The following is a 23,958-nucleotide window of genomic DNA, read 5'->3' on the forward strand; positions in this document are numbered from 1 at the left end:
ACTGAGGATTGCACAGGAGTGCTTGCCACTAATTCACATGGCATGTATCTTCTGGGGTGTCCAAAGTGCGGCTGTGTGCTCCATCATGGAGCTGAATGTCTTTTGGTCAAGGATCACAAGATTTGTTCTAGGGAGCCAAGGTCATGTGTTGGTAGGCCTGAACTACACTAAAATATCTGGCCCACTCTGTGGCGATGACATAAGTTCAGTTGTATTTTTAAATCAGATGAATTGTAAAATCAGTAAAATTGTGAGGTTGAGTCAATTTAAGATTTAGATCTCTTGCCAAACAACTGATACCTGTGATTCGTCAGCTACATCAAGTAACAGTACTGCGACAAATAACAGACAACCCAAAAGATCAGGGATATTTGTACCAATTGGGACTTCTACTTAGCTAGAGTTGCATAATGAGTCCCTTAAACAAGACTTGCATGAAAACAAGTCTTACTTTTGATAAAGCTCCCTCTATTCTCAAAAGTTTGCCTTGCCTAAAGATTATAAAACATGCACTAACTTTCTTTTAATTTTAGATTTATTGATCTAAGCTAACTAACATACACCTTTTGCCAGAGGAAGACTGTTTCCTGCCCTGATTATCTATAAAAAATTCTTGGACACATTTTGATGCATATTTGTCTATAAACTTATCTAGCAACTTGAAGCTCTAGATGGCTAGAATACATCTCACCATTCAAATATGAGAGTAAAAATTTCAAGCCTTCTTCCTGTTCTCTTTTCTCTAAGTCCCCTGAGTCTCCCAGTTAACTTCACAAAAAGGAGGCCATGTATTCTCTCAGACAGATGCCTTGAAGTTACTTTTATGAAACCACCTTTCTCAGTCAGAAACTGATATTTGATTATATCAAGTGCAAAGATTCTCAGTAAATTAGCACATTACACAAACATGGAAGATATTGCACTCAGGGATGTTGTCCAAGGAATTTTTTTCAACTGTAATGACAACTGTTGCCTGTGGTCGTAGACAAACAGAGTCAAGCACAGTCAGCACTGCTCCAGCCTGAAACAAATGCTGGAAGGTTCCAAGATGGATCTAAAGCCAGAGTCTTAGGATCATTTTTGTTCCCAACTTGATTACTAAAGAAAGCGAAGTTCTGTATGAAGGAACGCTTTTTAGATACATACAAAATATGTAACTTTTGCTTGAAGTATCTCATATATATATATATATATATATATGGGAGTGTATATATGCGTACACACAATAGCACTGGATTTGGGAATTGACTTCTGCCAATTTATTTAAACAGTTCAATTCTAGGTTGAATTGCTGATAATGCAATGCTGATATCAGTACTTTCACAGACGACTCCACAGGTTTACCTGAGACCTTTACAAGCAATTTCCCATACCTTTCTCCTCAATATTTCCATGCTATATCAGGACACTATGACTTATCTAACACAAATAACAGTTAGGAGTCCTGTGCTGACTGCATTCCACACAAGGCATATGGTGAAGGATGACCAGCATGCTTGTAATTATTGATGTACTGAAAGCCTTTGAGTTGTATTTGCAGTCTTCAACACAGCGATACCAATGTGGCGTGGCAGTGCCATTTCCGAGACACAAACTACTTTTAGCTAAAGCACACCAGCCCTTCTGCCAGCTGCCTTCCTTTTACAAGGCAGAGTAATTATTTCTCTTCCAGAAACCCATTTGAAAATAGCAAATGACAAAACTTGGTATTGATTTGCTCATGTTATTAACTCACTCAGCCTGCTAGCTTGTGGGAGTACTGCAACATGATCCATTTATTTTGTTATACAGCCTCAGAGGTTAACAGAGAATCGCTTACCTAGGAATACACGCTAGATACGAAATTAGTCTTCTAAGATCTTCTTGCCGTATTCTGTCGTGATTACTACGAGCTGGAAATGTTAGAATGGGACCTCCACGCTTATCTCTGCCACCTGAAAAATTAAAAATGTTAGAAGACCCCACAGCATAACAAAATTATTTTTTGCAGAACGAGTTTTCAGTATCTACTTTTTAAAAAGTGATTTCAACTTAAATGCCAACATTGCCACTTTGAGACCTTAGGATTGAATTTTGGGAGTATTGATCAGCATATTGCCACAATTCCTACAGTGAGAAAGCAAATGCCAAATACACTGAAACAAAAAATAACCAGAGCATTACATTAGACATTACAGTCACCTTCAAGTTTGACTGGTAGTGTGACATCTCCAGCAATGGCACTCTGTTATGTATTTAATTTTTGACTCAGCAATTGTACAGATTTAATTTAAATACAGAATTATGCTACTTTGGAGGCAAGTATTTAGATGATATGGCAGCAGAGATCACAGCTGTGGGAGGTGTGCCAGGTAGAGGAGCTCCTCCGCTTAGTGACAGAGCTCAGGGAGGAGGTGAGTAGGTTGAAGACAGATGGATCATTGTCATAGGAGACTCCCTTCTGAAGGAAACAAAGGCCCAGTGTGCCAACTTCTTCGGGAAGCCTGCTGCCTCCCTGGGCCCAAGGTTAAATATATGATGAGAAAGCTTCCTAACACTGGTATGGCCCTTGGGAAGACCCATTATTATTAACTCCATACTTCAGGGAAAAAGCAAGAAATTGCAATAAGAAGCCCAAGGGCAATCAAAAGAGATGTCATTGAAGTCTCTCCCTGAAAGCCTTGGTTGGAGGAGCAGGAGCACAGGTAGTGCTTTCTCTGTGCTTCCTGTTGCAGGGAATGATAATGGGCAGAGCCATCAGATCAATACCTGGCTCCGAGCCTGGCGTCACTGGGAGATTTTTGGGTTTTCTGATCATGGGTCGGTTTATATGACATTGAGCCTGCTGGTGACAGACAAGGTACACCTGCCTAAAAGGAGGAAAAGGATCTTTGCAAAGGAATTATCAGGACTCACTGAAAGAGCTGTAGGCTAGACTTGATAAAGCCACACTCACTAGAAATCAGCGTGGAGGCAGAACACCAATATCTGAGGAATGGTGAACTAGCAAGGTCTTTAAGTCTGCCATCTCACAGGAGGTAGGAAAAGAGATCCATGCAGCAGCCAAATGTTTCTGTGATACTGATGTGTCAGAAAGCATGGAAGCACTGGAGAATGGTCATGTAGGAATTAGGGCTTCTGCCCCAAAAAAGGTGACAGAATTAATAGCCCAATTGAAGCGCATCTACAGCAATGAACATGGCTTGGGCAACAAACAGGAGGAGCTGGAAGCCATTAGGCAGCAGGAAAACTGAGACATAGCTGTCATCATGGAAACATGGTGGGATGATTTGCACAACTGGGATGCTACAATGGATAGCTGTAAACCCTTCAGAAGGGATAGACAAGGAAGGAGAGTTGGCAAGGTAGCCCTGAACATTAGGAGTGTTATGATTGTCTGGAGTTTAATGACGGCAACAAGACTGTATATGGATAAGAATAAAGGGGAAGTTTGCACGTGATGCCAGGTTGGGCAGGAGTGGATTGATGAGCTGAGGTCACTAGTATGAGGCTGAACAAGGCCAAATGCTGGAACTTGCACTTGGGTCACAACAACCAAGACAGTGATACAGGCTGGGGGAAGAGAGGCTGGAAATCTGCCTAGTGGAAAAGGATCTGGAGGTGCTGATTGACAACACCTGAACAGGATCCAGAAGTGTGTCCAGGTGGCCAAGAAGGCCAATGGCACCCTGGCATGTGTCAGGAATAGTGTGGCCAGCAGAACCAGGGCAGTGATTGTCCCCCTGTATTTGGCACTGGTGAGGGTACACCTCGAATCCTGTGTCCAGTTCTTGGCCCAGTTACCACAAGGAGGACACTGAAGTGCTGGAGTGTGTCCAGGGAAGGGAAGCAGAGCTGGTGAAGGGTTTGGAGAACAAGGCTTGTGAGGAACCTCTGAGGGAGCTGGGATTGTTTAGCATAGAGAAAAGGAGGCTCAGGGGACGCCTTACTGCTCTCTACAATTCCCTGAAAGGAAGCAGCAGTGCAGTGAGTGTTGGTCTCTTCTACAAGGTAACAAGTGACAAGATGAGAGGAAATGACCTCAAGTTGCACCAGGGAATGTTTAAATATCAGGAAAAATTTCTTCACCAAAAGAGTTGTCAAGCATTAGACAACTGGTTGCCTGGGGAAGGGGTTGAGTAACGATCCCTGGTGGTATTTAAAAGGCGGGCAGATGCAGCACCTGGGGACATGGTCAGTGGTAGACTTGGCAGTTCCAGGTAAAGGGCCAGAATCAAAGACCTTTAAGACCTCTTAAACATCTTTTCCAACCTAAACTATCTAGTAATTCAAGGATTAAATTAATTACTAGGAGCATTTACGTGTATAATATTTCACACTCAATATGTAGATGGTGCGGATGGAAACTATTTAAGCATTTATTTTGTATTTTTATCCTGTTCTGATTTGCAGATTCCCAATTGTCACCTTATAGTTTTTAATTTTGTTAGCAACACAGGAAATTCTGAATCCACCTAATATATAAGGCAAAAAATCTGACGTAAGTGGTTCCACTTAAATGCATTCATCTCAGCCATAAAATTACACAGACTTGCTGTAGTTGAATAGTAAAACATAATTTTATATCCAACCCCTTACTAGTGACAACAAAATGTTACTATTGCTAAAGACCAAATTCAAGCCCAGTAGGATGTCTTTATCAACACTTCTATAATAGACAGATTCTTGCAAGCTGAATTTCACATGGACATTTTCAACTACAGATGTGTGGACTGTTTTTTCCTGTCCCATGGAAACGCCGAAAAACACTATCTTCAGCCCAGAATTTCTCATTTCAAATCAGCTTCTCATTGTAATTCCATGCCGCTAAACAAAGTTTTTCAAAAATCACTTAGAAAGGAAGGCAAAGAGAAGATTTAAAAATATAAAAATAATAAATTATACAAGTCACTCAAAAATTTATCACTATCCTCTCCAACACAGTTAGTGTGTGTTTGGCAAAGACACTGAACCTGGCTGTCAAAGTCTCTAGAGATTGTCTACACTGGACATGCTCCCTGTCAGACACTAAATGAAACTCAAAGGAGGCAAAAGCATCTTTGAATCTCCATCAACTACAATGCCAGAAAGCAGAATTTAAAAGGAAATTCATATCTTTATCTTCCATGACCCTCTTAAGTGAGACATAATATGAAAAATTGAATTGTTTCATTCTAATGGAGAAAGGCAAGTCTTGACCATCCTGACTCACTGGCCAAGCAGAGAGCTTTGAGGATTTTTACATAGCAAATGAAGGAAAAAAAACAAGACAGCAGTTGTAAGAAAAAAGAATGACAAATGACAAGACAGAGTCCAACAGCCAAGGCCCCTGCTGAGTTCCAGAGCCATCACTGGGCTCCAAGGCTACCAAGAGTAGTTAACAGTCTGCTACAGCCCTTAATGCTTTCCTTATTGCACCATAGGCCACTACCTTTGGATCTACCAGTTTCAACTGGTAAGTGCTACTAACTCCAGCCCCCCAGAAAAAGTAACACAATTGCTTAGGGTGGATATTCTTTAACAAGCAGCAGCTAGCAGGCGAAAGCATAAGCTGAATTGTCTTTAATACTCTCTAAGCTTTTTAAGCAAATGCTTTGTTACATGCAGTCACCTCAGACCAGTCCTCCAGGCCTTTCCCATGCTGCAACTCTTGTATCATGCAGTTTCTTAATATGGCACTTTTATGTCATTCTGGACGCCAGTTGTGTTGGCTCCAGCTCCACGTATGTCACAGAAGAAGCCCATTTTTAAAAATGGTGGGTAAATTTCTGATAAATCATATCCTGAAACTTTTGTACATCAGAGACAAACTTTGTTATACAAACACCAGGCCTAGATGAGTAATAAATTAATACAACCTTGATTTTAGATGAAAAGAACTTGACTATCCAGTCATAAAACAGGTGGCAAAATTGCAAACAATAATATTTTTAAAAGTCCCTAAGACTTGGGATTTTTTTCATCAGCTCTAATGACAGCTTTCTTAGGCCTTTTACAATAACTAACTCTCATTTCCTTTGTTCCTGATGCTCCTGTGTCATACACAAACAGGAAAGTTAAAAGCAACAATGCATGAGGCATCACTGGGAATTTCCTGTCTTGCAATAGTCTCTATCCAACTCAACCTCCTATTAATGTTGAACAAAAACATACTACACTACTACTGCTTTCATCAATAACACTTCCATTTTAATCCATTTCCTTTGATACACCACCACACCCCACTATTGAGGTATTCTGTTTATGCCAAAGTGTGTCACACAAACTTCTATCCGATAACTCACGTGAGTCACCTAACATGCATCATTTCTGTTCAGTGCACATCACTAACAGCAGTATTCTAAATGGCCTCCAAATGGAACTAAAATCCAACAGACTGAGTAGTTCACCTTTTTAGAGAAATGCCTTTTAACCTAGTTACAAATACTCCGGTAAAGAAAGCTAAACAGTTGGCTTTTATAGCAAGACAAGTTACCAAGGGCTATGTCTTTATAGGAAACCAAGATAACTGCACCTTGCAAGAAAATGCTCTCCTTGCTTGCGTATGTGTAGAGATATGAGAGTATTTGTACTTTGACATGCTTCAGTTTAAACTTAACACAAAAAAATGCATCCAAGATTCTATTTGGACTTCATAGAAAAGCCTAGAGATGTAACTATTTCATGCAGTAAGACATCCAATACTCAAGCAGTTTACTTCTCAGTGAGGTGAAAATCTGTTCAGTAAACCAAATGAAAAAATATCTTTGTGTTCCCAGGTAGAAAGCTTGACAGCTCTAGTTGCACAGTGGTTAGGTCCTAGTGGTGGTGGTACCTTTTTGGGGGAAGGGGGAGAACACTGAAGAGTATTGTTGCAGGTTGTTGTACTTAAGGGTTTCCTAATTCATTTGCGCTACTAATATATCTCATTCCGTTTGAGTTTCACTTGCAATGGAAATGTGAAACTATGGATTCTGGCAGATCAGTTCTAGCCAGTCTTGTTGCCCATAGCTGTTTGCTCCATTCTTCCATTAGGAGTTGCTACCTTCACAGAGGCAAGTTGGCAATCATTTATTTCTGCCAACACCTCCTCTATTCTGGTTCACAATTTATCAACTCCCTTAAATTTATCTTCATGTTTCATTTGGCCCATTTCACTTTCACTGAATTAATGCCTTTCAGAATGCCATCTGCTTACAAATTAACATTAGAAAAACCCATCATTTTTCAGGTCCCTTTCAAGGGGTCTAAACTAAGTACCAGACAACTTAAAAATTCAGAGGTTTTGGAGTGAAAACTGACTTAATTTTCGTTCAATGACATAAGACAAGGTCCAAAAACTAATGAGGGATTGAAATATTGTGCTTAACCCCCTTTTCTCCTCTTCTTTCCTACTAAAAATAGGAGTTCTAAGAAAGTCTTCACCAGCACTACAATTCCAAGTTACTATGCTACCAGGAAAACTGGTTGTGCTCATTACAGTTGCCAGGAACTTTTAAGAAAGAAACGCAAAAAAAAAAAAACCAAACAAACAAACAAACAAAAACCTTCACCCACACATCTTTTTACTTATTACCTCTACTTTACTCAGGAGAGTGGACAGGATAAAGTACTATGTACTATATGCTGTACTTGCAAGCGTCAGCATCCATGCACAGCAAATCTCTTAAAAAGTACGACTGCAGGAATAATTTTATGTGTTTTAATATTTAAGACAAGAGCTTTACTTTTGGCATTCTTGAAAAATTATCCAAAAAAACACTTACAAATATGAGACTGTCCTCTAAATCATTTGACACTAAGATTATGGCCGAGAGAATGATGGTGTTTAATCCCAAAAGAAAGTCACACCAACATGCAGTTTGCAAAAATAAGCACCACAGCCCCTCATTCAAGTAAAGTTACTTATAAAGTAATAGACTATGTTATGACACCAACTCATATAAATCCCACTTTTAAATCCTCCTGCTATTCCTTGTTCAGTAACCAACCAATTCAATGTGCATGCTGGAATTACCTAAAATTACATGCTAAGTCAGTTCACCAAGAAAATACTAAACGTGCTTCAAAAGACAGGCAATTGAAGTTCACTTCTGCAACAGACATACTTCTGCAGAATATGCTGCAGATGGGTCAATAACAAGGACTGTAAATGTCTGTAAAATTCCCCATCAGAAGAACCAGAAGTAAGAAAAGGAATATGACATTGGTACAGCAGGTTCTGAGTAGCTGTAAATAATGATGTGGGGCTGGGGGAATGCAGGACTTAACATGACCAAGACAAAAACTAGCAATGTTCCACTCTGAAGAAAACAAATACCTCCTTTATTAATGCCTTTCAAAATGCTTATGTTATGCTTAGGATATCCAACAGGAATCAGTGCTGCCATAGAATTTCATGAATTTTGTAATTATATTGAAAGTATTTAAAATACCATTTTACATGCTACTAACAACACAGCTGGGCATTCTACAGCAGAAAATAACTGTACCTGAAAGGTATGCAACTTTTTCCTTTAAAATTGGCAATACTTCCATAGCCTTCATTTCATCATTTTTGCGAAACCCTGAAAAAAGAAGAGAAGATGATTAGTGAAAAATTCAGACAAGCCCAACTTCTACATTTAATGAATTCATTGAAAAACATTTACCTTTTGAATACATTCTGAATGTTATGATTACAGGAATTAAGATAACCTTACAATAAAAGTCTGTCAAAAAATAAACTAAACTTTAAAGATATATTAATGGACAAGTCACCACTTTGACCAGCTTAACACAAACAGCATGGCCTGGTAGCAAGCCTCAGTAGAAAACAAGCTTCCAGAATTAGCTTTTTTCATCAGTTAATAAAACTTTCACATGGATCCTGTGGCTTTTATGCATTCCAAATCCCACTTTTTTTTTTTTTCAGCAAGGATGAAGAGTCTCAAGCTATAAGAAGTAGGCATGCTTAGAACAATTACCATCAAAAAAAACCAAATCCCAAACCAAAAACCCCACCCAAAATCCCACAACAACAAAGACAAACAAACAAAAACACCCAAACAAAAAACCCCATAAAAAACCCCAACCCACCCAAAAAACACAAAAAGACCCATCAAAAATCCCCAACACTATTTACAGGCAATATTTCTTAAATCACTTCTGTAAGCAGAATTTTTTTCTGCTGCCTGACAGGAGCAGCATTTCACAACTGAGAGGACATTTTATCATACTAACTCTGTACATACATGGAGTACGATACAGTGCCCAAGGTGAGTGATTACAGTCAATGTTCCAAAGCAGCACATCACCAGCTTGTCCCTCCCTCTCTGCTTCCTATTTCTACTACTCTAATTCTGTGGCCAAATTCTGAAATTCTTCCTTCTTTGACAAGGAAGATTTAGGAAGCATTTTTTTACATTATATTTCACCTGTACAATACAGAATTGGTCATATTTAGGCCGATTTTGTTCTTACAAGAACAACTGGGTGACACATCTTCAACTAACTTATGTGTACAACCCTTCCTGGTCTGTTTGGATTCATGTGTTGTTTAAAATAACCCCATATCCAAAGAAAGTACCTCTGCTGGGGTAAGTGGGAAGCTCATTGCTTCCCTATAACTACTGAAGCACAAAAGTGCTGTTAAGACTCTTCCTCCTCAAAATATCCAAATGCTTCATATCCTTTGGTCTCAGGTTTTGAGCTTAAATGAAAAAGCTGTGCATTTCTAAACTAAAACTTGAAGGTATCAAACAAGTGTCATCAAGTAATATAAGACCTATACTTCAGGGCATCATGTATGTAAATTATATCAGAGGTTTTCTACTCCAGAGAGCAATACTGAGACTTCTGTGCCATTACAGTATCTAGCTGCGGGCACTGCCCTTCAAAACAGACCCAGGGTGCACCAAGCACAACACCCAAGGGACAAAGATGGTCAGGTGTTTGCATGTCATCATCTGTGCAACTGTTTTGCGTGAAGAACTGCAGGAAGATATGGTGGCAGTCCTCAGAACAAAGCCTACTGGTGACAAAAGACTACAGAATTCAAAAGCTTAGAATTACAGCAAGAGGTTTACTAGACAGTAAGAAATTTTGTAAAGGAAAGAACTGTGAACAGCACACGGGATTGCCTATGGAAGACTATGGCCTATCCATGACTGGGGATTTTTAAAACAGGTGTGCAGACAAATGTCTGTCAGCAACGGGTCCCTCAAGTTCACCATAACTGAAGTCTTCAACCAGGGCATTGTCCCCGCACTCACAGAATGCAAATAAAAGAAAACAAAACAAATCAATTTCCAGCTAGATGGAAGTTCCCTGGCTAGTTCTTTGTTTTTTTCTACGGACACCACAGACCAAAAACAATCCCAAAATTCAGTACACATTCTCAGAAAGGCTAGACCAGGAAAACTGGTTCCTTGGGTAACCACGTAGCATGGAGGGTTTCTACATGATGGACAGTATTTTGCAATTACACAGCAACTCCAGACTGGCAAAGCAGTGCAGGGTTTACTTTCATGTTTGCACCTAGGCTCTCAAGATTCTAAGACACAGCAAAAGGAACCTCATGCATTATTACTCCTCCAGAGAACTGGCTATGGTTATCAGCCTTTTACTGAAACTGCCTACAGTTTTGTTCCTACTACATTTCTGTTTGTTATGGACTAAAACTCTAAATAGCTTTAAGAAAAAGCCTGGGCTTAAATAAATCACCTAAAATGACAGCAAATACCTTTTCCACCTTGAAATATTTGGACTCCAGTTGACTGCTAAGGCATACAGGCACACTTCCAGAGTTAATTTTTTTTTTATGTGCTTTGAGCTACCCACCATAAGCTTAATGCCAATTTAGCATGCTCAGCTTTCATATCAACCATGGCAATTCTTTTTCTTTACAGTAAATTCGGAGGTAGAAAACACTTTCTCCTCACCTAAAAAGCATGCAGAAACTAGTGCCGTACTTTGCTGTCTCTCTTAGCTCAAAATTACCCAAGACACTGATGTTACCGCAATTGCTTGCTCAGATTTCTAAGCCCTTAAACTACTTCACCTCGGCTGATGATGCGCAGTAGCTGCACGTTTTACTTTGCCTGTGGCATGTAAGAAGCGAGAAACATTTAGCTAACATTTCTCTGACTATTAAGGGGCCGCTCAAGGTAAACACCCTAGCAAATACGTTAGTGCTTGGCTCATGTTCTGCATCTGCATATCCTTAAGGCTGACTGCCTCGGATTATCATATTCCTGCTGCTCTAAACAGTCTATTTTTATTCCAGTTCTGCAGTGTTAAAGCTTAACTGAAAAGACTGTGGGGATTACAACAGATGAAAGAATGCTGGGGAGCAAAGAGGGTGAATACGGCAGGAAAGTATCGTTTTTATCTCCAACGAAGCAAAAATAAAACAAAAACCAGCAATATAAGCAGGTCTTAAGGGCTTGGGGTGGGTCCTCCCTCCTCTTTTCAAAGCCTCTTCTCCACAAAACATTCGTGGATGTGAGGATTTGAGGATTTAATTTAAAAAAAAAAATTAAAAGGCATTTACCACACTCAAATGAAATGCCATAAATATCTGCACCAATCTCTCCCTCCACAGCTCAGCATCCTCCGCGCCAGCCGGCTGCATCACATGTTCCTGGGGGTGATGTCATCCCTGCCGGGCCGGCCGGCTGCAGCTCCCGCCGCCGCGGTGCCGCCGCAGTGCCCGCAGCTCCCGCCCCGCGCAGCCACGGGCGGACACCGGGGCCGCGGAGATCCCCAGCCCGCCACGGCGATCCCCGAGCCCCACGGCAGGCACGGGATTCCACAGGGTATCGCTCCCACGGCACACGCTTCTCCTTTGGAAGCACAATATGCACCTATGGCACGTATTTATGCTCTTCTGCCTAAAAAAAAAAAGGCACTCCGATTTTAGAAGTGTTGCTTTCAATATTAAATCCTACATCTTTTAAAGACCGTTTCAGGCTTAAACTGGAAAATCGTTCTTCATATTTTCAATACCTATTAAAGGAATACTCATTTTACAGTTTTGCATTTTTAATAGGTAGTAGATGCCCTTCTGTTGTAACATATGCCCTGCACGTGCTTTTGCCAAACTACCAGCAAAGAGGAAAGAAGCGCAAATTATGCTCATTAATAATTAACTTCTGTATATTCAGTAACACACGATTATGTAGTCCATTTCAGTATAGGAGGTTCCCCCCAGTACTCATGAAGAATTACACAATTACACAATCCCTTGAGTTATCATATACAGTTTCCTACTAAACAGAGCCTTATCAAAAAACAGCTATTTAAACGCTGTATCACACAACTAAAGATCTTTACAACATGGAATCAATAAACAGTCACCTAAACATTTTATACACTGGAAAATTAAGAAGCCTACCCTACAAACACACCATTTTCTCTTTGCCCTCACAACTTCAGAGCCTGAAGGTGCCACCAATTAGCCAGATTCAGCAGACTTGTCTACATTAACCCTTTTTCTCATGCTGTATGAAGCTAAGATATTTTGCTGCAATATATAATTTAATCCAAGTTAAAAGACCCATGAAAAGGCAACATTTTGGGACAGTGATATCATCCTACGAGGTTTCAGAGGGTCCCTTATTTGAACAGCCAGGACAGCCCCTCCTCATTTGGACTGCAAGCGCTCCCAAATCCCATGGTGACAACCTGGCTGCAGAGCTGCCCATCCATCCACCCCGGAGGACACAGAGTAACCCTGTGTGGCATGGCCCCCTTTTACCTAGAAATCACAGCATTCCGGGAACTCAGCTGCTCCCCAGATACCCAGCTTGCTGAAACTTCCCAGAGGCATTGAAATACAACAAGAAAGTCACCTTTAGAGGGGTAACAGGAAATAGGTACTCAGTGTGGCAATTCACACACCCAGACAAATGCAGGATTAGCCTAATGCCCAGGCTGAAGGGAACGAGGTAACTGTGCTAATCATCTTGCACTGCAAAGACCAGTAACTGGTCAGCCACACAATTCAGGGGAGCAGATAAAATTACCTTACACGCATCTGTTGAGGTATCAACTTGATTACAGAACTGTGATACAAACCAATGTTGAAAACAGCTGCCCCAAGAAGCACTGCTCCCCCAAGAACATTGAAGTGTTTACTTCAGAGGTAGCTTCAGCGATGTGCACCTTTCAGTTATAGCAACAAGCATAAAATATGGGAACAGAAATTAGGACAACAAAAAGACTCAGAAATGGAGGCTAAGAGCAGCATCTCTTAGCCAAAATGTTGACCAAGCACTCATCCATTGCTGTCACACACAACTGACTTGAAACTTTTCTGAAACGTGGCTGAAGAAAAACACAAATGCCAAAAGGGAATGCTCTCATCCTAAAAACTCACACTCCTAATAACATAACTGCTTTTCACCTAGCAAATAAAAACAATACCTTTGAACAGTCAAAACCAAAAAAAAACCAGATTACTTTGATGCTTTAGGCTCTCTTTGGACTTCAGAATGACTCCCTGTTGTGTCATCAGCAGAAAGCAAGTGCCTCATCTGCCAGGCTGCTAACTCTAGCACCAGACTTCAACCCCCACCTCTTCTTTGACAGAAATCCCATGCTGTATCGAATAAACACCTTTCAGTGAGTTATTTTCCAACAGGGTACTCTATTCACTTCAATGGTCCTAATCCAATAGACTCTTGCTCAAAAATGCACATGCTATGCTAAGATCTTTTTCTTCTAAAGAAGGAAAAATGAAAACCCACATAGAAATTGCACTCAGAACTGCTAATTACCTATTACTAGGGAACAACTGGACTGATCTAGGTTAGTCTTAAGTGGAAAGAAATATCTGCTAAAAGTTGAGAGATAGAACAACTTCCACAGGTGGGAAGGACAGTTTCCCAACCAAAGCACCAATGTCCTTCATCCAGGCAAGGCAGTCATAACTGCAAATCATTCTCCACAACTCCTTGCATCCACTGGTCAGCACCTTTGTGTTAAGCCTTATCTTGGAACAGAAAATCTCTAAACTGCAGCTAATCAACATTTAAGCAAAAAGAATTCAAGATGCTGATGTCTTCAGCATTTTTTCTATTTCACAGCATGACTTACAACAATGACATGACACTGAAATCTGAGCTATTCTCCTTTCATTTGTACAACTATCCTAACTACATTTCAAGACAAATTGCTTCTTAGTTAATCAAGCAAGAAGAGGAGGAAAAAAAAAAAAGAGGCATAGCGAAGCTCAAATGTAATTATATTAGTGCATTACAGACTGATTAGGGTTTCATTATTTGCTCTTATTCATTCCCCATACCAAAAGATGATGACATCCCAGAAGTTTTTAAAGATGGTCTTAAATCCCAGAATCCTACAGGTTTATTCAACTTTGTTTACTTTGTTTATCAGTTAACTGTGTATGATAAACCTCAGCTGCAAATAACTTACACACTATGTCCCACATTTTTCAAGTGTCCAGAAAGAAACCACAAAGCAGGTTCCTATTCTCCATTTTAATATGGAGAGGCTTTAAAAATCAATCAGTGAGTAGATTTCTAAATAAGGTATTAATCAGTGAGAAACAATTTTAAACAAGATATGAGATTCACAAGCAGCCATTGTGAAAACTTTTATATTCTTTTACTGAAGGTACCACAGAGAAACCAGTATAATTAAGTCAGCAGAACCATTAGATTCTTTTTTTTTTAACCACATTCAGAAAAAATGATTGCTGAACTCCCTAAGTCTTTGGATTTATAAATGAAATCAGACTACTAAGACAAAGGTGATAAAGAAAACTGAACTTTCATAAGTAGCAAATAGCAAAATCCCATCAGTGAGAATATAGCCCAAAGGGGTGGCAAAGGCAAGCAAAAGGTAACTAAAGGTAACTATGCGATTACTGATAGCTTTCCTTGCTTTTAACTCAAGTATTTGAAGCGCCAATTTCAGTTTTATGGTAGGTTTAACTTCTGGATGCAAGTAAAAGATTCATGGAGCAATCAGAGCTGTCAATTCACCAACTGCACTGTTACCGCTTCCCATTATAGACATTGCCTACATTCAGTGCTGCTCAGAAATCTCACACCATCTTTCACATTGCAACAAAGCAAGAGAATTCAGGAAAATTACAGCAAATACTGCAATTCTCCTATCTTTTCTCAAGCTCCATGAGCTTGCAGATGACCAGTCTCAAAATCATCTCAGGAACACTAACTTTTAGGTACACCTGTAATGGCATCTTTAAGACTGCTGATCTTTCTTCCTAGAACTAACAAGGAACTATCAGCAGGTTTTTTTCATGGCATACAGATCATTGGGCAACATTAGTAACCTTGTCATTCATCATTTATTCATTCATTTTTCACAGTCCAGATTCTAAAATCACTGGGGGACTTCAACAAGGATACAATTTAGGGGCATACCATCAAAGCAGCATGATTTCAGAGTTGTGCCAGCAGCCTTAGTCATGAGCTTACACAAAGCATTCAATGTAATCATTTAATGTTAAAATCCTAGTACTGAATTCAAAGCAACTACAGGAGTACACGTTTGACTCCCTCCAGCTCTGATCAGGCTCAAGACCCACTCATCAAAAAACATTATACCTTCAAACTCCCACTTTAATCACAACAGCTCACAGAAATGTCCCTCCTATTCCCATTTTGTTTTGCATTCTATGCACTCTCTGTACATGCTGTGGAAAACTGCACCAGATCTGTACCGAGCCAGTATGCAGTGGCAACCAGGACCTCACAGAAGCAGACAGCTGAGAAATTGCCTTGAAATAAGAAAATGAGATTCATTAGAAGGTTGCTAGCTCTAAGTCACTTTCAGGTTTTTGCATATTTGCTAAGTCTTAAGACATTCTCTCTTAGCATTTTCAACTGCTCTCTGCTTTGTCCTGACAGCAGGACACACCTCCCATCTCCACAAATTATGGGAGAAGCACAATGTCATGTGGAGAGATGTGGGCCAAGAGAAGACTGCTAGTGTAGTTGACAGCAAATACTCAGACAAGATCAACTTCACAGACTGAATAACCTGGCTTTTCTTGGAAGCTGGCATACTCAGCTATTCCTCAGTTAGGAGCAATTACCAGGAAATTAGCCACCTCAGGTGTATGCTGCAAAACCTGTTGAAGAGCTGTCTTAAGAATCTAAGTTAAGGAAAGTTCCAAATGCTAAATCATTGCTAAAAATCTGTGATTTCCTTTTAATCATGTAACAAGAAGCTCAGAGTTATCCATGGAGCGAGGTCCTTTCCAACCTGAATTACCCTTTGATCCTAAGAAATGTGCAAGACAGAAGTACAAGCGTTCATTTTCCAACTGCAACTTAAGATGAGACAATCAAAATCTGACCAGTTTTCTCCTTTTAAATGAGAAGAGCTGTGTTCCTAAATTTTTCTGTCCCTTAGCCATGTTCAATTTGTTCTTGCTGCCCTGCTGACATTGTTGGAAGTTCGTCTGTTTTGGTGGGAACTGCTCATCCATCTCTAAGTGCTTTGATACTTCAATTCACTGCCCTGCTGAGGTAGCAAACCTTTTTGTCAGGGTGTCCATCAGGAGCACATAGCTCTCACTGCAGTCAAACACCCTGTTCACTGTTGCTACAGACACTCATGGCTTAGGGATCTACACTCTCAGGGCTATCAGGAGGTTACCCAGCCTCCTATAAAAAAAGTGGTCAAACACACAGTTGTTCAAACAATAAGATCTGTAAGCAATCTTACTTATTTTGCTGTTCAAAACACAGATCAAGTGGAAGGCAGTAGCTTCTAAATTCTGTGCAGCAACAGCTGGAACATAACGTTTTAGATCATGTCCTTTGGCTCTTGTTCCAAACCACCATCTGGAGAAATCTCTTTCCACAGTGAAATTGATGAAGACTACAGCAAGGGCAGTAAAAATAAGCAACTTAAAACAGCTTGAAAATAATCCTGCATTGTTTCATCCTGAGCAACAATAGGAAGAACTATTTACATCAGCCCTGAAATCAATCAAAATACCCAAAAACAGATTGCATATTCTTCAGTAAAAATACCTTTTTATACCATAAAGTACTACTTTTTGGGCTATCATTCATAGTTCCCAAGAATAGGCATTTATTGGTTATGGTATTTTTCCTGTTCTCCACCCTTTTTTCTTTTTAAATATGCACACACTTTTACAACATTTTCATCAGCTTATGGAAATACATATGAAAAAATTATACCCAGTTAAATTAATATTTTGAGACATTAGTGCTTAAATGACCTTTTTCGTTGAATATTCTTCCTCCCTCCCTTTATTTGCAGGATATTTCATATTCCTTCTGCAGAAAAACTAGCCATTTGCAACAAGATGTATGCCAAATAACCTGATTTGTGCAGAGCTTTCACTCCTTCAAATTCCCATTTTATTAGTTTGCAGCTGTAAGTAGCTTGAGCTCCAAATGCCTTGAGACACAGGAAATGTAGGATGAATCCCAGCTTCTCTAACACATTACAATGCACATACATGAAATCTATGTGAGTAAGAAGGGGGAGATGCTTTTCTTCATCCTGCATTGCAAAAACAGTCAAGTTCCTATTCAGCCGAACGACAGAGAAAAAGCATTGTCCCCAGCTTGTTTTATACCACCCTTGAACTTCAGATGTGTGGCCGTTAGAAGCATTTAGAAGGGGGCAAATCAACTTTTACATCAGAGCCCTATTCTATCTCTTTAGTGAGCCGATTTTACTTAAAACACTGATTAACACACGCTACTCGTTAGAAGGAACCAATTTGTAAAGAAAGAGAGTAGCAATGAGGAGTCCACAGGGGAATTAAAGCTTGGGTATTTCACTTTCAGTACGTGAGCGGTTGCTAACAGCAACCTGTCTCCCTCCCGCCCTGCCTTTAAGGGAGAGCAAGATTAGCACGGAACGCCAAAAGGGATGTCCAACACACGTCTCGTTTGCTCAAGGATTACGTTAGAAATTCTAGCCTGAATTACTCTGAGCAGGTGTGTGCTCTCACCACACATGCCGCGTTAATTACTTAAAAAAAAAAAAAAAAAAGGCAAAAAGGCGTTTAAGACAATAGAAGGCAGAGAAGGCGAAGGAGCGATGGCCGCCCCGGGAGGCGCGGGAGGGACGCGGGGCAGCGGCGGGGGCGGGCGGCAGCGCGGCTCCCCTGCCCGCCGCACCGCAGCCGGCAGCGCGCAGCGCAGTACAGCACGCATTACATCACCGCCTTTGTGCAGGGCTGAGCCACCGCGCAGCTCGGGGGAGCGCTACCAGAGCTGCATCTCCGCATCCATCCCCCAAACCGCACGGAGGCAGAAAAAGAAGCGATTTGGAGTCACGTCAACCTTCCTCTCCCCGCACTGCTGAAAATCCTCCCCTTCTGATCCCTTTGGGAAATTTCATTAGAAAGAAAAAGACCCTTAGCACGTTTAGCTTTATGAACGGATTTCAGACAAGAATAAACAGAAAGGATTTTGCAGATTGTCACGACTAAGAAAGGGAGATTTCATTCTTCATTTATCAAATTTGTTCTAGCAGATTATCTCCTTGAGATGACAAAGGCAACCAGCCTGAATCTCATTAGAGCTACATTTAACACAGCTACTGAAGTACACAAATTTAACCTAAATCAAGGCTGGGTTTTCTTCGTGAACTCCAACTTACTCGGCGCCTACGTTCCTGCAATGAGAAAAGATTTAACATCTTGCCATCACTTTCTTCCATTTCTGCAAACAGCTACACGTTACTATAAATGCAGCATGTGCACTTTCACGGCTCTGGTCAGAAGCACAGTCCCAAACTCAGCACCCAAATCCAGCATTTCTCAGCAGCTCACCTATCTTCAAGTCATGAGTAAATAAGCTTCAATCTCATTTTTATTAAGGATATGTAGCATATGCATTACCAAGACAGACAAGACAAAGCAAGCAGCTCCCAGTGCTATTTACGACAGAAATCTGCACATATAATGCTCCAAAGACATTCAGATAACTGTTTCTACAGCTTTAATATTCACATGCATCATCAAACAATTGGAATCTATTACAGTAATGTTTCTTACCATCAATTACATTAATATTTCTTTGGGAACAACAGTTATTTGAAAGTAGGGGCACTGCATTGTACTCCCAAGTGCACTAATCAAATTCTCCTTCAACTTAAAAAAAGATTGTGTATGAAATACTGCTCAATTTATAGACCAAACCAGTAAAAAGCTATTTAAACTTGACTGCAATTTACTACTTCCTGCTACTTACCAGCACAACAAATGCAGCCTAATAGTTGTGAGAATTCACTACTGCATGCGCAAATTTTTAACAACATGACTATGGACGCTGATCTGGTTGCTCCCATTGACGTAACAAATACAGTTTCTTTTCTGCTAGCAGAGACAACAAGTATTCACCCATCAGCTTTACCCTTCAGTCTTCTAAAGCATGGATAATACAAAGATGCTATATGCCCAAACTATCCAGCCATTCACCCTCCACAACACTACCCGCTAAATATCAACACTAGCAAATGTTTTCCATATTATTTTATTTCAATAGAGGGCATTCCTCACAGGGGCATGTTCAAGCTCCTCTGATCCATGCCCTCAAAGAACATGCTGAGACTTACCAGGCATTATACAGTATCCTATAGATACCATGTGATACCATCTGCAAATCAGGATAATGACAATGATTCAACCACTGGAAGTTACAGTATTTTAATTAAGTTCACAAAACTGGCCTAGTTTAAGCTCAATTAAAATGGGTTTGTTGGTCTTCTACTACACTGACTCACTCTACAAAAAATTCAAAATGCATATGATTTCCTGGAAAAGTTCTTTGAGACAATAGGAGCTAACACTTTAATTGCATTAAAAAGCAGCAAAGTAATTTGGCATGTGTATGAATCCATTACTTCAGAAGTCTACAATGTATTTTAAAAGCACTAGGTACGATTTTAACAATGCCTCTGCCTTCATGTCTCCAGTTCCTGACATTATTATAGATTCACAAAGTTGTCTCTGAAGATTTTAAACTCTAAAACCAATTAGCAGTCCATGGGTGTACTTCTAAGTGACCTAGCAAGCTTAATTAGAAATATTAACTTCTGTAGAGTAGAACAGTAACAAAAGGGGAATTAGATTTCTCTAAAGCTGTTTTCATCTTTATTATTTACACACTCAACCCTTCTCATCCCATTAAAATACAAGTTTATGGCATCAGTACAGCAACAGTTGCTATATTGTTTAGTTTGGCAAATTTTTTTTTTGCACATTATTAAATAAGAAGCATTCTTTACTAAAGTGCTTTTGGTACAGAGCCACTTTTGTTGCACACAAGTCATTCTTACTTGCTTTTGAGCTCCAATACCCTGACATGCAATTCAAATTGCCAACTCTCATATCTACTATTATTTAAAAGAAAAATCCTGTGATAGTAACTCATGTCAGAGGTTTACTGAGTCTTTTTTTTGCCTGGCAGCTATTGTAAGCTTGAATAGCTTAGTATCACATCATTTTTCAGCACAAGCCATTTTATAGACAGACAATGAATATATTCGGGACTCAACACAGGGGGAAGTGTACTGAGTCCAACATTATGTACCAGAGCACAGTTAGACTGCAAGACCTGGACTGCAACTTCTCCATGACAGACTCCCCCAGAGGTTTTCACAGCTGATACATCTAACAGCCTCCTTTTTATGCTTCCCTAACTCAGCACAAGTGTATACGACCAGCATCACATAATACATCTGATATTTAAAAACTTAATTGCCAAGTCCTTTCTACATGCAGTTCTCCTGATATGCTTCATCCTCACTATCTATCACCCCCCTCAACCTTGCTCATGCTGACAACAGGTCAGTTCATTGGCAGTACCTGACTATAAGGGAAATAAAAGCAGATGGAGCATTTTATCTACTATGCGTTTACATGTATCAGGAGGACTAGTCCAGAAGTTACTGAACAGAACCTGGAGTATATGTACAGCAGCATGAGATGTCTGGAGAGACCCTTTCCACCAGCAGATGCTCTGATTCAGTGTATTTCCATTCTGACAAGAGCCAGAAACAAGACTTAGTCCATTACCACACACAACTCAGCTGTATACAAATTTATCCCAATTAGCTCGAATCAGTACATTTCCAGTGTCAACCGAGTTCTGAATTCAGTAACTGAGCTTCAATCACAAACTCCTTGAAACAAGGAGCAACAAGCAAGCTAGCAGGATATGTTAGTCAGAACGTATCAGTACTATCGGCAGCAACAAAAATGCCCTGGTTTCAAAGCAGACCTAAAGTGGTCCTTGTCATCTCAACATCTGTGGAAAGCAACTAAGAAGTACTTGAGACTTGCAAAAAGCAAAACTTAGAACTTACAGGACTTACTCTGTCACTCATGCTTGAAATAATGACATGCATGATAACATTAAGAATGTAAATACAGCACCACAATCCAGTATCTCTGCTTGCCTTCTCAAGAGCTTTGTTTTGTACAGGAAGTTCACTTAAGATTCAAAAATCAACAAAGCTGAAGTTTATTTGGATTTATGAGAAACTACCTTGAATGAGCCCAAAAGAGCTCTGAAACAGGGCCAATATCAGAAGCTTCAGTTGCCTACCAAATGTGAGGGTTACTGGCAGATGTGAGATAATCCCATCCCTACAGAAGACCTGCTTTTGACCTCTTTGGGTTATTGACTGCCATTAAAATCACTTTTCAAATGTCTGTTCTTACATCCAGATTTTTTTGAAGTGTCATCCGTAAGGCTTTTGGCTCAATGACTTTCTATGGATATAAGCTCCCTGACCTTATCAGACTTTTTTTTACCTTTCCAATTTAGAGCATGCTATTCCACATTAAAAGGCATTGGTATTTAAAAATTTGATTTCTCATAAAGACTTCCAATTAAATGTGACAGTCAGGTTTGTTGTGGTTTCCTGGGTTTTTTTTGCTCTTGAGCTGTTTGAAATGGCTTATGATTCTGAACAATAGCCCTTTATCTCCACTGAATATTTGCTTTGCTATATCCAAATAACTGAATCACTCTCAGATTAGAGTTATAGCAAGAAAGAATTACTACAGAGCCTCTAGATAGGAAGTAAAACTTTCTAGTCTGCTTCAGCTTCACCAGTTCAGCCCAGTGTTGCTGCCTGGTAGTTTATCAGCACCGGCCAATAGATTACAACTGAATTGAAGGCAGACACTGTATACCAGACACTGTAACTTCTATCAAACACATTAATGCAATATGATACAGATAGGGCAGGCAGGAAGCAAATACTGGCAGCTAGTGGACAAAGATTTAGAGGAAAGTTACTTGTAGCTTTCTAAAAAGGAGGTAATTCATTATTAGGATTAAGACTTAACCATTAAAAGTTAACTCAGAAGTCCACTATGAAACGAAAATATTTTAATTGTTCTGGTACAAACATCTGTGCAAACAGTTATAGATAGCTTATGAAATGGTTGTGGGGGCAAATGTGTGCACACATGTACTGGCACACACCAAAAGCCAAGGAATGGGCTCTGTCAAATTCCATGCAACTGCACTGTCACAAGCATAATACAGCAAACATTCCCTTTGGGTGGCAGGGCCAGCTTAAGCCAGAGTTTTACAGTAATTACCAAAAGCAGGTTGGGGATTCTTAGTTTGATTAATCAGTACCATGTCAATAGTCTGCTATTACCATGTTAAGTCAAATAGCTGTAACTCACTTTACATATTATATTGTTTAAAAAATGTAGGCTGAATTACTCATCTTTGTCTTTCTTAAGGGACAGACTGACATTTACTGGTCAACATTAGGTCACTCCATCCACATGGATATGCATACCTCCAGCAGGAAGGCACAGGGATATCAACAAAGTGACTGCCTATAATCAACACATATGCCTGTAATAGATTACACAGCAAAAGATACATATAATATGGACTTAAAAAAAAAGTCCCTTATGCTTAAACTGACAATCAAAAAAACAAGAGAAAATATGGTCTATTAATTCACACATGCCTGGTATCTCTGCACACTGATAAAGTACAGTAGGACAGCAGTGTATTAGTGAAGAGCTGGTTCTAGTAACTGACCATTGAGCTAATCCAGTTCTGAAATTCCAGCCCATTAAACACACAGGAAATTACTTACATAAAGCAACTGCACCCATATATTTCTATTCTACACATTAGCAGCTCAACTGAGTTTGGACTTTAACATACTGTGGCATGCCCAGTAGGCTACCTGTAAAGTTAACTGTATGTCGTATGCCAGCTAGAGTATTCAGATGGGAAAGATCTTCAGCGCCTCTCTTTGTTTCCAAGAAGATATGCTTATTTCTTTTTAAGTGAAGCATCACAGAAACCCTGCATTACAATAATATTAACCTATAGCAGACAGGAGCACTTGTCGGAAAGCCACAGATTGAATTACAAAGGCCAGAATTACTGCATAACGCCAGTCAGCTACAATGCCATCCTCTGAATTCTTCACTCTCTAGAATAGCAGCTTTAGAGCAAGAAAATAACTGGCTCAAAGATCAACTTTAAACAAATAGTTGTCAGGTGAGCAATGCTATTTTGACACAGGCAGCCATTTGCTTATCTGTGTACATCCTTTATCTCTAGAGTCTTCTTCCTTTACTTGGAAGTGGTATTCGCCCTGAACACACCACAGGCATTCCTTCTTCATAATGAGTTCAGTATCTGCATTTATGCTCCCTTCAGTGGATGACTAATATTACAAGCACACTATTTTGATTGACACCTAATACCATAGCTGCCATTATCACTTACATCATACTAAAACATGAAGTGTTACCCACATCTATTTGGAGAGTAAAAGAATACAGAATTGCTTTGACACATTGTCAAGCACTGTCAAGATTCACCCACCATAGCTATGTTTTCTGTTTCTCCATCTTACAAGGTCATTAACTAAGAACTAGTGATGATTTTACCACGTTATAGCTACACATTCAATTTCATTTTGAGTATTATACAATAATATGCTAGTACAACACAAAGTTTAAGAAATACTCAAGTGACTTAC

General features: G+C 39.8%; 1 protein-coding gene across 5 annotated transcripts in view; it reads right to left on the reverse strand.

The window, feature by feature from the left end:
* TRIO (trio Rho guanine nucleotide exchange factor) overlaps window positions 1-23,958 on the reverse strand; it is a 242,903-nt gene that overhangs the window by 166,163 nt on the left and 52,782 nt on the right. For 4 of the 5 annotated variants that reach the window (XM_038125615.1, XM_038125626.1, XM_038125641.1 and 1 more), the window contains exons 2-3: window positions 8,451-8,525; window positions 1,820-1,934 (exon numbers count right to left, since the gene is read on the reverse strand). In XM_038125615.1, the coding sequence (XP_037981543.1) occupies window positions 1,820-1,934; window positions 8,451-8,525 (190 nt within the window). Of the gene's footprint in view, window positions 1-1,819; window positions 1,935-8,450; window positions 8,526-11,491; window positions 23,940-23,958 lie in introns of those variants that run through there. The other variant, XM_038125634.1, reaches the window with a different exon arrangement.

This window comes from Motacilla alba, chromosome 2 (assembly GCF_015832195.1).
Source record: "Motacilla alba alba isolate MOTALB_02 chromosome 2, Motacilla_alba_V1.0_pri, whole genome shotgun sequence".
Taxonomy (NCBI): domain Eukaryota; kingdom Metazoa; phylum Chordata; class Aves; order Passeriformes; family Motacillidae; genus Motacilla; species Motacilla alba.